At 42.3% G+C, this 15259-nt stretch overlaps 1 protein-coding gene across 6 annotated transcripts in view; it reads right to left on the bottom strand.

The window, feature by feature from the left end:
• The window catches only part of KLHL7 (kelch like family member 7), a 69675-nt gene extending 54671 nt beyond the window's left edge, over window positions 1-15004 (bottom strand). For 2 of the 6 annotated variants that reach the window (XM_035020730.1, XM_035020733.1), the window contains exon 1: window positions 13987-14308. Coding sequence is in view for 1 of the 6 variants with exons in the window: in XM_035020728.1 (XP_034876619.1) it covers window positions 14637-14756 (120 nt within the window). In the remaining 5 variants the exon portion in view is untranslated. Of the gene's footprint in view, window positions 1-13986; window positions 14309-14636 lie in introns of those variants that run through there. The other 4 variants (XM_035020731.1, XM_035020729.1, XM_035020728.1 and 1 more) reach the window with 4 other exon arrangements.
• Between the last annotated feature and the right edge of the window lie 255 nt (window positions 15005-15259).

Below are 15259 nucleotides of genomic sequence, written 5' to 3'. Positions count from 1 at the left end.
AAACAAGGAATTTCACAGCAGGATAGGATCATAATGGGGACATGGGGTACAGAACAACTAGTTGGATCAGAACTGTAGAGAATGCAAGGCCACAAACTGCTCTGCACGACTGCCTGCTACAAATGTGGATCATTCTTCTCTCAAAATACTTCGTCACTACACAGAACTCAACTGCCAACAACATAAGGTTCAAAAGAGAAATAAAAATTAAGATTTAAATGTGCAGGACAGACAACAGGGAAAAAAGGGAGACTCTAGAAGACCTGGCAGCTGGGTAAATCCCCCTGGCAAATTTTTCCAAGAGCAAGGTATCCGGTCAGTGAAGCATTATTAAACATAGATGAAATTCCTTCCCTATTCGGTAAAGTGTCCTATTAGCCTCTTGATAAGTGATTCCTCTCACCTGAGTTTAGAGTCTGCAAATTACAGACAGCCAACACAGACTGGCAACCTGTGCAAGCAAAAAGCCCAGACATCCTTATGTTTTCTTTTATTTTTATTTATTTATTTGAGACAGAGAGAATGAGAGAGAGAGAGCACATGAGAGGGGGGAGGGTCAGAGGGAGAAGCAGACTCCCCGCCAAGCAGGGAGCCCGATGCGGGACTCGATCCCGGGACTCCAGGATCATGACCTGAGCCGAAGGCAGTCGCTTAACCAACTGAGCCACCCAGGCGCCCCAACATCCTTATGTTTTCTTTGAAGATTCTCTGTTCCCTAGAAACTGAAGTTTCTGTGTTTTAGTCTGGGAACAATACAGTGGGTTAGGACTTTATCGTGAGGTGTCAACATCTGCACTATTTATTGTAGAGATGGGAGATTTGCTTGTATCTTTCCAGGTTTCTGGGGGCGGAGATGATGCTGTGCTAAGGTGCTAGGGCCCTTCAACACTCTGAAAACACGTGGCACCAACTACCTTGAAATTGGAGAAATTCACCTTTGGAGTTGCTAAACTAACTAAATATATTCCAATGGAAGATAGCCCAGGCTGCAGCTGCTGAAGAAAGCTTCCCAGAATCTACCCAAACACTTAAGCAAATGCTTTCTGGCTGAGACTGAGCAGTGTAAGAAACCAGGGAGAGCACATATTTGGAACGGCCTTTAATTTTAACTCACAGGAAGATCACAGATGTGGGAATTTAACAATGAAGGGGTTCATAAGAGTCAAATTTAGCAGATTTTACATTGCTAGTACGGAATTAGATGGAGTGTTTTAAGCTGTCATTTGGTTGTTCACTGCAGATAATCTGGAGAGCTAAGAATGAAATTTTGGTTGAGAAAAATTTGAGATGGGAAATAGAAGTGAATTTCCAGTATGGAGTTAATAGATTACCCATTTAAAAGCTTTCTGGAGTAAAAAAATTAACCTTTCTAAGTGGGTCTACAGAGGATACACAGAACAGTTATTGTAGAGGATGCCTTTAAGATAGAACAAAATGCTCCCTGTGCAGGTAAAACACCACCAACAAAAACCAAACAGAAAACCTAAAAAAAACAAACTTGGAAATAAATTCTTACTTACTCGGTCCAGTTAGTGTCTGTTGGGAGTTGGGATAGGGCTTTGGTTCCTGGTCTACTATTCAGCCCTCTGAGGTTCTCATCAGGGAGTTTACATAAAGATTAATAGCCAAGCGAGACATAATAAAACACACTACTGGGGCGCCTGAGTGGCTCCGTTGGTTAAGCATCTGCCTTCAGCTCAGGTCATGATCCCTGGGGCTCAGCACTGGGCTCCCTGCTCAGCAGGGAGCCTGCTTCTCCCTCAGCCCCTTCCCTGGACTCATGTGTATGTACTCTCTCTCTCAAATAAAGAAAATCTTTTAAAAATTATATATATTAAAAAAACACACTATTGATAAATGTGTGAGTACCTGGTAATCCCCATCTACTCACACCCATATACCCCAATAATCTAAATTTTGGAATTTGCATATTCATATGTCCTGTAGTGGGGAATAAGAGACGGTGGGGCCCAAATCCAGCTTATAGAGTCCACCATAAGACATACCTTACCTATTCTCCTTAGCTGATGGAGATCTTAAGTAGATGTGAATCTCAAAAGAATAATCACACCATTAATAAAACAGCAGAGTCTTAACTTCTAGCTTCATTAGATTACAACCTCTCTCTCATTGGGCAAAACTTGTAGGAGAGAGAGATGAGCTCAATATATGTCATTTCCTTTCCTTTGGGTGAGGTGAAGGTCAGACATATTTTCCCAGCCCCAGCGCCCTCTGTTCCCCACACCACATACAGAGACAAACTCACACACATATATAAATGTGTGTGTGTGTGTGTGTGTGTGTACTCATTCTCCTCCTTTCAGGGAAAAGCCTTATAACAGGGGTTTTCAAACTTTTTAAGCAGCAGAATCCATTTTTTTTTTTTTTTAAAGATTTTGTTTACTTATTTGACAGAGACACAGCGAGAGAGGGAACACAAGCAGGGGAAGTGGGAGAGGGAGAAGCAGGCTTCCTGCGGAGCAGGGAGCCCGATGCAGGGCTCGATCCCACGACCCTGGGATCATGACCTGAGCCGAAGGCAGACACTTAACGATTGAGCCACCCAGGCGCCACCAGCAGAATCCATTTTCAAATGATGTGATTTCACATAATATACAGAGACAAGGGGCAGATGGTTTGGCTCAGGTCATGACCTCCAGGTCCTGGGATAGTGTTCCACATCGGGCTCCTTGCTCAGTGGGGAGCCTGCTTCTCCCTCTCCCTCTGCCTCTCCCGGTTTGTGCTCTCTTTCTCTCTGTCAAATCAATAAATAGAATCTTTAAAAAAATAAAAAAATAAACATTTAAAAAAATTTACAGAGACAAAATGGTTTCTATATAGTCAGACTTAGCCTGGCAACCAAGGGATGGAAGAAGCTCCCCTCACTGTTAAGCTTAATGATTCACTCACAAATATTTTGCTTCTGATCTCAGCAATTAGTCTTTCTGGAGGTGGATTCTGCCAGTTTAAAGATATGAGGACCCAAAAGAAGAATGCTTCAACCAAGTGACAGAGAAATGTTTTTACAGAATTATCAGTTAAGACTACAACCTGGGAATTTTGGCATCCTCCTGGCACTGGGTAAAAAGAACAAAAGTTATTACATTTGGTTAGGTGCCTGAACCTGGCCATGAAGGAAAAAAAAAAAAAGATTTCTGTTCTCTATGGGACAGAAGACAGCTGGAGCTCAGGGGATCCCCTTGGGTACCTTCTTGTCGTTGGGAAAGAGGAGTCCTCTATGGTTCTCTTAAATTCCTACATATCTTCCTGGACATGCCAAGAAGGCAAGGCCCTGACACTTTTTACCTGGGGCACCATTTCTCAGGGTTATGTTGGCAGCAAGGAATCATAAGGGATGTGATAGTCTTCCCCATAAGAATAGGGAATAGGCTTGCTTACTGTTTGCTATAATATGGCAGATTCCTTAAGCTCAGTGTTCATTCTGTAGCTACAACACAAACCCACTGTGTGTATAACATCCATCTGGGCCCCAATGGGTCACCCTCAGTACTTGTGGGGCGAGGGGAACTGACACATACATGTGGATGCCCATGATGCTGTGCTGTGAGTAATCAAGTCTGTTGTCTCTAACCTAGGAGTCTCATGTCTTCTGCCAGCATCCATTAAACAGCAATAGGCTAACTAATCAGCTTATAAATACCATAAAATCAAATCCCAGGCCCTTTGCTGGTACTGCTAAATCTAGTAATAAATGTTAATAAAAGACTAAAGTGACCCTATACAGGCAAGACCAAAGGTTCAAGGCACCTAGGAATAAAGGATTAGGTCACCCCATCAGATAAAGAATCTTGAGGAGTTGGCTAAAGACCAAGAATAGGAATAGGCAGTGAAGGAAGAAATCACGAATAATAAAAACATTAACAAATAAATCATAAGCAATGAATGTGGCTTCTATTTTTATTTTCATCCTTGCTCTTATATTTATATAAGTTTTAACTATGAAACTTTTCCCTCCACAATCATATAAAGAATCTACTAAGACTTAGGCCTTAGAATCTTGAAATGATGAAACTTGATGACTTTTTTTAATGGATTCTGGCAATCTAGCATCCAGTTTCCTGCCTATTAGAACCCCAAGCTCCCATTTCCCAAAAATTCCTCATTATGAACTACGTTGGTGAGAGGGCAATTCTCAGAGCTCGCCTCTCATTATGGAAGATAAAAGTCAGTTATTTCTTCTGTTCACTCAGCAGAGCCCAAATCTGGCAAACAATCTAAGGCCAGCCAATTATATACCTACTTTCAGGATTTTTAATTTTGAGCAAATAATAGAAAGAGGGAGGAAGAACTGTCTTTGCGGCAGCGGCAGCTGCGGCAAGCAGTCAAGACTGCCCGCCCCTGCCCTCTAACTGACTCCAGAGTCTCTGAAGCCTAGCTAACACAGAATGCCAGGGTTTCTGCTTGTCTGCCATGCCTGCTCATCTTCCAGCCTGTGGTCAATATGTTAAGTTCCTGATGTTCTTGCAATACATTATTTTGACTTAAGAGAGAACATCTTTTGGTTGCCTGGTAACCAATAATTCCAGGAGATTCACTGTGATAACAGCAATACCAACAATATTTGATAATGCTGAATAATTTATCAAGAGTTTTCAGGGGCACCTGGGTGGCTCAGTTGGTTAAGCATCTGCCTTCAGCTCAGGTCGTGATCCCAGAGTCCTGGGATCGAGCATTGGGCTCCCTGTCCAGCGGGGTCTGCTTTTCCCTCTTCCCCTCACCCCGCTCTTGTGCTCTCTCTCAAATAAATAAAATCTTAAAAAAAAAAAAAAGTTTTTACGTTCTCTGTCTCACTATCCCCAACATCAGAAAGTGAGGTCAATATAATATTATGATCATTGTTGTGCAGGTACAAACATAAAAGGCTAAAGAAGTTGTGACTTGCCCAATGTCACACAATTAGTAAGAAGACAGAGCTAGGATTCAAACCCAGATCTATATGATTCCAAAATCCATCTTATCTCCACTATAGCATACTGTTTCCCATAGCAATGAGTGACTAAAGGCAACACTACTAAAAGAAGTTTTATAGAAGATACAAAGCCACTTTATTTTTTTAAATTTTATTTATTTCACAGAGAGAGAGAGCACAAGCAGTGAGAAGGGTCAGAGGGAGAGGGAGAAGCAGGCTTCCTGCTGAGCAGGGAGTCCGATGCGGGGCTTGATCCAAGCACCCCGGGATTATGACCTGAGCTGCAGGCAGATGCTTAACTGACCGAGCCACTCAGGTGCCCCACAAGCCACTTTAGAATAATTTTTCATGATGAACGCTTACAGTATAATATTAAACTGTGATTCGATTTAAGTGCAATTCAAAGAGAAGTTCTAAAAAAGAACTCATTTACTCCTGGCATACCATTTTCCAGTAGGTTAACCTGATATTAAGTATAGAATTTATGATATTTAGCATAGATGGCATTAAGAATGTCTCTCTTAAATATTAATCAACCACATTTTTGACAGTTTAACAGAATGTAACTAAATTACATGCTGTATTATTATGTACTAAAATATTTAATATGCTGGCTGTTTCAAAGATACAAATTTTTGTAGTGGTTTTTCACTGGAGTAGCTACCTGACTTATAATTCTCCCCTCTCAGGAAATGGCCTCAGTACATAAAATGAGTCTTTCAAGACATGTTTGTGCTACATGACCTTGTTCTCCTTAGCACAGATAATTGATTCAAAGGGTTAACACTCCACCCAAGCTAGGTCTATCAGATCCTCTCTATCCAGGATTTGAAACTCTGAAAGAGAAACAATTAGTGGTAGTTACAGCTGAAGTCCAACGAAGGCAGTGTCCCAAAGGCTAGAGGCCTTTGGGGTTGGCATGAAGAGTTCTTGCATCTCCCAAATCTTGACTGTCTTTCTCTTCAGAAGGAATTTTAATACAATCATGTCTCCCTTAAGATACACTTCTGTATTCATTCATTCAACACACATAGGGTAAGTGTCATGATGGTAGTATGCACTTTATACTACTGGAGTTTATTTTTTTAAATGCGGAGATCAATATATGTTTAGTTTTTATTTAAATTCCAGTTAGTTAACGTGCCATGGAATATTAGTTTCAAGCGTACAATGATTCAACTCTTCCATACATCAACTGGTGCTCATCACAAGTGCCCTCCTTAATCCCCTTCACCTATTTAACCCATTCCCCCCACCTCCCTTCTGGTAACCATCAGTTTGTTCTCTATTATTAAGAGTCTATTTCTTGGTTTGCCCCCCCTTTTCCCCTCTGCTCATTTATTTTGTTTCTTAAATTCCATGAACGAGGGAAATTATATTTGTCTTTCTCTTACTTATTTTGCTTAACATAATACTCTCTAGCTCCATCCATGTTGTTGCAAATGGCAAGATTTCACTCTTTTTTATGACTGGGTAATATTTGTGTGTGTGTGTGTACACACAACATCTTTATCCATTCATCAGTCAATGAGCACTTGGGTTGTTTCCATAGTTTGGCTACTGTAGATAATGATGCTATAAACACTTTGAATTAGTATTTTTATATTCTTTGGGTATATACTATTGGAATTTAAACAACATTAATCCCATCCTGAAAAGCCTAGGCCATACAGAAGGCAGGTCCCTCTCCATCTACTCACCACTTTGTCCCTCCTTTGTCCTGTAAAATCTGCCCCCTCCCCCACCACTCCATTAAAACTTAACTTGCTAAAACCACCAATTTTCAAATCCAGGGGACACTTTATCTTTTTTAGCCTCCCTAATACATTTGATACTCCTGACTGTCTCTTCTTTGTAACTTGTATCTTGGTTTGAATGACATTATTCCCTGCTGTCTTTCTTCCTTCCATACCTTAATCTCCAATGCACTTTTCTTCCTATCCTTTAAAATGCTGGTGCTCCCCCAGAGTTTTATCTTCTGTCCACTTTCCTTCTTACTCTGCCCTCAACCTCTAGGTGTTATCAACCATACGTATGACATCAGCTATTTACGTAACAAATATTTGAGCACCTATATTGTAGCTGTTGGCAATATAGCACTGAATAAGACAGTGTCCCTGCCCTCATGAAGCTTAGAGCCTAGCAGCAAAGACATACTTTAAAATAAGAAGTCATTCTTGCCTTTATATAGATGATCAGTGCGTGAACGAAAAGAATGGAGTATATATAATAGAGGCTCTTGACATAATATAGGGCATTCAGGGAGGAAGTGGCAAGCATGAGTAGGAGAGAAAGAGAGTTAACAGGCATTGTTACAACATTTCAGGCTCTGAAGGAAGACAGGTGCCTGGAGTGAAATGGCTAAGATAAAAGTGGTGATCTGACTGAAACAGGTTGGGATTATATCAGACAGGGCTGTGAAGACCTGGTTAAGAATAAATATTCATTACAAATCCATGGTAATACCAATTCTACTCTTCACAAAAATTACTTTCCTCAACTTCTAGCTTCATCTTCCTCCTTCATTTTAGTGGATGATCTCATCTCCTACTTTTCAGAGAGAACAAAGGCCTCTGGACAGAAACTCCTTTATTCTCCTGATTCCAAACACAACTATATACTAATCTCTCTTCCTTCCCACTCTTATGGAAGAGAAACTGTCCTCCTCCCAAGAGAGATTAATTACCTTTACTTTAGATCTCATCTCAGGAATCATCTATCAATTATCCATTCTGTCTCATATACATTCAAGCTCTACACCTCAAATGAATTTTTAAAAAATTTTTTAATTTAAATTCAACTGAATTAACATATACTGTATTATCAGTTTCAGAGTTAGAATTTAGTGATTTTTAAGCACACTTATAGCTCTCCAATTTAAACAAATAAAACCAAATGAACTTCATTTGACTCCCCTACTTCCTTCAGGGCCAAATTTCTCCAATAAAGCTGTTTCAATTGTCTCATATCTTACTCAAGATAATCTGACTTCCATCTGTCTCCCTATCAAAACAACACTCACTACAGTCAATTAGCTCTCCTGTGTTGCTATATCCTGATTTCTCATAGGCTTCAAAATTTGCCATGCTCCTTCTGAAACAATTTCTTCTCAGATTCTGAAAACTCTCATTTTCCTCTTACTCTTCTGGCCATTTTTTGGGGGGTGAGGGGCCTCCTTATAGACTCATTCCTTATCCTTGACTCGCCATGGTTTCAACAAAGAAGTTATCTTCCATCTGCAGATAATCACAAATTAACGCTTAAATTTTTTTATTTTTATTTTTTAAGATTATTTATTTATTTATTTGACAGAGCGAGAGCAGGAACACAAGCAGGGGGAGTGGGAGAGGGAGAAGCAGGCTTCCCTTGGGGCAGGGAGCCCAATGTGGGGCTCGATCCCAGGACCCTGGGATCATGACCTGAGCCGAAGGCAGAGGCTTAACCATCTGAGCCACCCAGGCGCCCCACACTTAAATTTTTTTTAAAGATTTTATTTATTTGAGAGAGAGAGTGAGCGCGTGTGTGCACACACACAAGTGGGAGGAAAGGGCAAAGGGAGAGGGAAACAGACTCCCATGAGCAGGGAGCCTTACATGGGGCTCCAACCCAGGACCCCAGGATCATGACCTGAGCCGAAGGCAGACACTTAACTGAGCCACCCAGGTGCCCTTTTTTTCCTTTTTTAAAAAGATTTATTTATTTTAGAGAGAGAAAGCGGGAGGAGGGGCAGAGGGAGAGGGAGAGAGATAATCTTAAGCAGACTCCCCACTGAGCTCAAGCCTGACAAGGGACTTGATCTCAGGACTGTCGTGACCTGAGTCAAAATCCAGAGTCACATGCTTAACCTACTGAGCCACCCAGGTGCCCCTAAAATAAAATTTTTTAAAAAAGATTTTATTTATTCATTTGAGAGAGACAGAGCACACGAGCAGGGGGGAGAGGAACAGGGAGAAAGAAAGGCAGACTCCCCGCTGAGCTGGGAGCCCGATGTGGGGCTCGATCCCAGGACCTGGAGATCATGACCTGAGCCAAAGGCAGACGCTTAACCATATGAGCCACCCAGGCGCGCCTCCCCCACCGCAAATTTTTTTAAGTAAACTCTACCACCAACATGGGGCTCGAACTCACAACCCTGAGATCAAGAGTTGCACAAGGTATGACTGAGCCAGCCAGGTGCCCCACGAATTTACACTTTTAACCTGTAACTCTCCAGACCTGTCAATTCACCATATGTACCTTAATGTCTCATGGGCACTGTAAACTGAACATATCTAAAATACAAACTATAATCCTTTCCTCAAAGCCTTGATCCTTTTCCAGTATCTCCTAGTGTCACCATCTACCTAGTTACGCATTCTAGAACCCTAGAGGTCATAACCGAAAACTTGTATTGCATCCCTCAGCATCCAGTCAACCATCACTATCATAATAGCAACAAAAATAGCCAACATTTATTGTGAACTTATCAGATCCTGTTTCAAGTTATCTTAATTTGGTTATCTAATTTAGTCATCACACCCACATGTGGAAGTTATCACCAAGTGCTGTCAATTTTACCTCCTAAATTTCTTGAATATGTCACCTTTTCTTCATTGCTACTGCTGCTACCACCTTAGTTCAAGGGACCATCTCACTGAGCTACTGAACAACTTCCTGTTTGGTTTGCCAACAACCACTCTGAGAACTCCCTCATTTGCCACAGATCAGGAACTATCTTTTTCAAAAGAAAAACAAATACCTGCAGATCCCTCCTCTCTCTCTCTCCCTTTTTCTCTCGCACAACACACATCTGAAGGGGTTTTAGAATAAAGGCAAATCCTCCTAACTTGACTTAGGAGACTGTGCATGGGCAGGTCTCTAGCTACTTCTCCAGTTTCATATTACACCATCCTCCCCTTTATGTTCTGTGCTCCAGTCATACTGGCCTTTAATCAGCCTCCTGAACTTGCCATTCTATGGTAAGTAGGTCTCTGACTCAGGGCCTCTCCATCTGCTGTTCATTGACCTAAGAAGCTCTTCCTTAAGGTGCCTAATTAACACGTACTCTTATTTCAGCTCTCAGTTCATTTACCAGTTCCTTGGGAAAATCTTCCTGATTTGATGGTCAAATCATCCAATCATACCCCTCACTGTATCACGTTCTTCTCTTTAATAATACCTACCACTGTTGCAATTTTACATTTCTTTTCTGTGACTGCTTGACTAATGTCTCACTCTCCTACTAGACTAAAACTACATGAGAGTAAGGACTGTCTGGTTTTGCTCATCACTGCAACTATAGAATCTAGCAAAACGCCTAGCATGCAGTGGGTCTCAGTAAGTATTCATCCAAATGGATGAGTTAGAAAGCCAAACTGAGCTAGAGGAGTAAGTCAACAATGAGCCAAAAAAAGGGGGGGGGAGGGGAAGCAGTGAATCTACCCATCCTCTGGTTTTAATAGCGGGGAGAGAGTTATTATTTATAGAGGAATGTTGAGACTAAGAATAGGTGGACTGGTTTGGATGGTTGGTTTAAAAGCTAGAGAAATTAAAACATGCCTAAATGCTAGACTCAGGTAGAGAAGGAGAAGTTAAAGATGCTCAACAGAGATGGAATAACCAACAATATAACTTTTCTGACTAGGCTAATACTGAGGGAGCCAAAGCCCAAGGGAAAGTACTGGCTTTAGATGGAAAGGAGGCAGCTTCTTCACTGTAGCAAAATTAAAAACTGTCAAAATAGGTGTATAGATATGGTGGTGGAAATTTAAAAGTTAGATAGTACCAAAATAATGTCTTTTATTTATTTATGATATCAAAAGGGGGTGATCTATTGAAAGTGAAGATACAGAGACAGGACTCATTTTAGAGGAAAACAGTAAAATAATGGAGATCACCAGTACTGACAGCTGAGTTGAAATTAGGACTTACCTGGCAAAGAACTGCCCAGTAATGGGATATTTTCCAGCTGTGCTTGGAAACCTTGCACAAAAAGGTAAATAGTCATCGATGCTTTTTACCAGACGGATGTGAAAAAAGAATGGAAGGTCAAGAAAGCCTGGGGCATTGGAAAGGGAGTGAAGAGAGATGATTATCTCCTAAACTGGACAGACAAAAGGAGAAGACAGCAGAGAGTCAAAAATAGGAAGGTCTGGATGATGGGAGATGACAATGAGAGCTGTTGGCGGAATTAAATGAGACAAAGCATGTAAAACACATTGCACAATGGCTGGTAGAAAAGAAATGCTCAAGAAGTGTTTCTGTTACTGAGGATTTAATGCAGAGGGTACAGATTATTCACAAGAGACCCTAAAGATTAATGACTAGTAGTAACTTACAATCTTGAAGAGGTGAGTGTACAGAAGTTGATTCATTTTTAGTTAGTAAGCCCAGCTGACTGCTCAGCATCCATTCCTTAAATCAGTTTTGGTTCTCTCACATAATTCTCAGTAGGTCTTTAACATAAGCTTCTAAATTCTAATTATGCTTTAATTCACTTAACACAAAGAAACTGTAAACTGTAGTGGTACTAAGGAAGGTCTCAAAACATATCCCTAAAATGTTAAGGGTCTCCTAGACTTCATTAACACAAGAGCAAAAGCAATTAGATATGAGCAGTAGTGACTATGACCTAGCCCTGCTTTGTAGAGCTCCTCTGTAGGGTATCAAGTAATAAAATTAATCTAAACAAAAAGTTAGGAAAATAAAGAGGTGCTCAACCTAATTAAATAAGATGCTACTATATACCCATTAGAATGGCTAACATTATAAAGACTGACAATACCAAGTGTTGATAAGGAGGTAGAGTAAAAACCTAATACATGGCTGGCATGAGCATAAACTGGCACAACCTTGGAAACTGTAGGACAGTATCTATTAAAGCTGAGTGTAGCATAATCTATGACTCCACAACTCCACTCTTAGGTATTTCCCAACAGAAATGCATACATGTGCACATCTAAAGACATGTACAAAATATACAAAAATGTTCAAAGTAGTACTATTCTTCATAGTGCTAAACTAGAAATAATTCAAATGTCCATAATGATAGAATGGATAAACTGTGGTATATTTCTACAATGAATACTAAATACAATGAGGATGTACTAGAGCTACATAGAACATCATCATAAATCTCACAAAAATAATGTTAAGCTTTCTGAAACCAAGACTCAGGAGTATATACTGTATGATTCCATTTATATACATTTTAAAACAGGAAAAAACAAATCTATGGTGATAGAAGTTAAAACAGTGGTTACCTTTGGGGGGTGGCTAGTGATTGAGAAGAGTGTAAAGGGGGACCTCTAGTGTACTCTTCATGTTCTTTTTCTTGTTGGCAGTGGTATGTCTATTTTGTAATAATTCATTGAGATGCATGTTTATGATTTGTATCCTTTAATGAATCCTATACTTCATTGGAAAGCTGACTTTAAAAACAAAAGGCTAGAAATGACTGCAAGGATGATGAAGGAAAAGGCTCCATAAGAAGCTGAGGCTGCTGGCTCTGAAGAACCCCCGCTGGCCACTATGTATGGAGTTGGTTGCTAGGCTGGCGAGAGATGAAATGACCTAAATCATATTTATCTAAGATCACAAAACTAATTAACGGTAGAGCAGGAACTGGAATTCAGACATTCTAATTTCACCGCATTCTCAACTTCCTGTAAGAATGTTTCTGGGTATGTACAGAGGGGTCCTTGTCATCCAGGCACTCATTATTCTGATCCCCAAAGTAATGAGGTCATATGGGGAAGCAAAAATAGTCACAACATAATATTCACTAAAGAACAAGAACACTTATAAAATTGGTTCTCACTCAAACATTCTTCCGCTGGCCCAGATGGGTTTCTATTTCTGCTAATTCCCATCAACTGCCCTTGTCAGTCATTCTTGGCGAGTCTCTCTTGTGTTAAGATGTTATACAGAACAATACGAGTACAACGTAAATCAACTGCAGAGTGAAACTGCACATCTTGCAAAAGATGCAGGATTCCATGAAGTTGGTAAAAGTTCTATTGGAGAATATCCGAATAACATGTAAAGCCATTGACAAAGAGAGAATCTAACAGATTAAGGTCAGTTAACCACTGTGGAAGAGATCCCTGGTTGTTCCACCCAGCATCTATTTTCCCCTTCCTACTAAGTAACAGTAACAGCATCCTGATTGTTCAGTTAACTTTATTTCTAGCTTAACAGTAAATAAACAGATGTTAATATAGTCTAAAGCTGAGTCTAAGGACGGGATATGAATCAATTTTTAAACCCAAAGAGCTGAACATACAGTTTCAGAAAAATCCCCTCTTCCTCAAGTAAACAACTGATACTGCAACCCAGCTGCACCCTATCTACATAAGGAATGAGGCAATGCTTCACCATGCTGGCGTTCATAGACAAAACCACATATCTAGGGGGAGTGAGAGGGCTGTTGGAAACAAATTTGAGCACTGGTGAAGGCGGTTCACCCTTTATAAGCAGACACTTGTTAAATGCACCAGTAATATGAAGTCACTGGTGGTGTAAATATAAAAAGGTTTACACGAAAGGAACTTGAATGTATACATGGAAATAGATACATGAAAGTAAGTTACACATAATACTGAATTCAGACGTTCACAGCTACTTCAGCACAAAAGCCAGGAAAGATTTAAAGGCATTCGGACAGGTATCTACTGCATTCACGCACCACGCCAGGAGCTGATGAACAAAGACGATCCCGGCAGTCAGAGTTTGCTTAAAGAAACCAGAAGCTAGTATCTTCATACAAATCTTAAATTCCTGTACTGTTTTCCATATTCTCATCAGAACCACTAGATAAGCAAACGAGGTTTTGCTATTATTCATACATCCTGCTTTTGTCTTCTTTAAAAACAGAACCACGGTTACAAAACAGAAACATTCCCGCATCTCCTTAGATGCGTATTTTTTAGAATAAAGCTTACGGAATAAAAAAAGTAACCAAGTGGCTTTTCTACGCTCTTTGGTATAAGATGTTATGGAATTAAAAAAAAAAACAAAACAAAAAACCTCTCTAGTCTACATTCTCCGTGTTAAAATCCATTCTTTTCGTAACCCACCTTTCGCCGACGTGAAGACTTTCATTAATGCGCCACACATCAAAGACAGAACAAAGGGCTCGTCTTAATAACAGAGGCGCACAGGGGCCTTAAAGACTGCGCGGCATTCATCGGTGACTGTTTCTGCTCTAAATTAACACGCACAGGAGGATCTGTCTTCAACTAGCTCCACCCGGCTAACGCAGAGGAGGGGCGGGGATCGTTATTTAGAGCAGCTGATTTCAGGCCAGCACCGCTGCTCCCCTCTCTGGAGGCTTCGGCTTGGGCTGTGCCAATGGGCTGCTTCGCACAAGATCTCACGACACCTTAAAGCGGCTCGCCAGTGGAGGGATCCTCGCCTCGCAAAGGGATAACTAGGGCAGAGCTGTTACACAACCGAGACGCGACGCCGAACGCCAGCCCGGGGAGTCCCCCAGGAGTGTGACCTGGGAGCCCCAGCATCCGCAGACGCGGCGACGCGGCTGCTCGAGAACGGTTTAACGCGCGACCCTCCACTGAACAGCAGCTTGACCAGCGTGCGAAAATGGGAGGAAGGGCGAGGACCGAGGAAGAGCCGCGAGCCACCGGGCGCGGTTTCGGCCCAGGGAGCCAGGGGCGCGAGTCCCGGACCCCCTCCCCCCTGGCGTCCGTCGCTCCCACAAAGGCGGTACCTGTTTCCGCATGTTATTCATGACGCCCATGAAGCCCGCCAACAATTTAGCTTCTTCTCGAGCAGCAAGTTTCTTCTCGGTCTTCTTCTTGCTGCTCTTCTCCACCCCGGAGGCTGCCATCCTCCGTCAGCTCGGTTCACGCCCGGGGCTGGCCGGGCCGAGCGAGGGCTTGCACGCGCCGGGCACGCTGGGGCTTCTGTTTACCAAACAGCGCGGCCGGGACTCGGCTGCAGCGCCCTGCTGCCGGCGCGGCCACTGCGGAAGGACAAGGCCTGGCGGCCCCCTCAGACACTCACCGGGAGGCGACGTCGCGGGCTCGGCGGCGTCCCGACAGAACCGGAGCCGGGCCGGGGAGTCTGCGCACTTCGCTCGCGGGGGCGGGCGCGCGCTGAAGGGAGCGGGGGGCGAGGCCTGCGCGTCACAGCGGCGCGCCGCTGCCAGCGACGGGGTGCGGGCCGGCTGCCTTTGTCGCCGCCGGCCGCCGGCGCGTTTTCGCTTCCAGCCGCTGCAGGGGCGTGCGTGCCCTTCCGTTCCCCCGAGTCAGGTTTCACAAATTTAGATTATGGGGTGAGGTTTTCTTTTTTGGGATAGGTAGGCGGTACCTCCTGTCGGTGTAAGCGCCA

Source organism: Mirounga leonina, unplaced genomic scaffold (assembly GCF_011800145.1).
Source record: "Mirounga leonina isolate KUSES-001 unplaced genomic scaffold, KU_Mleo_1.0 Mir_174, whole genome shotgun sequence".
In the NCBI taxonomy this organism is placed as follows: domain Eukaryota; kingdom Metazoa; phylum Chordata; class Mammalia; order Carnivora; family Phocidae; genus Mirounga; species Mirounga leonina.
Note: the sequence above shows the minus strand (reverse complement) of the source record. Positions and strands in the feature narration are given on the sequence as shown.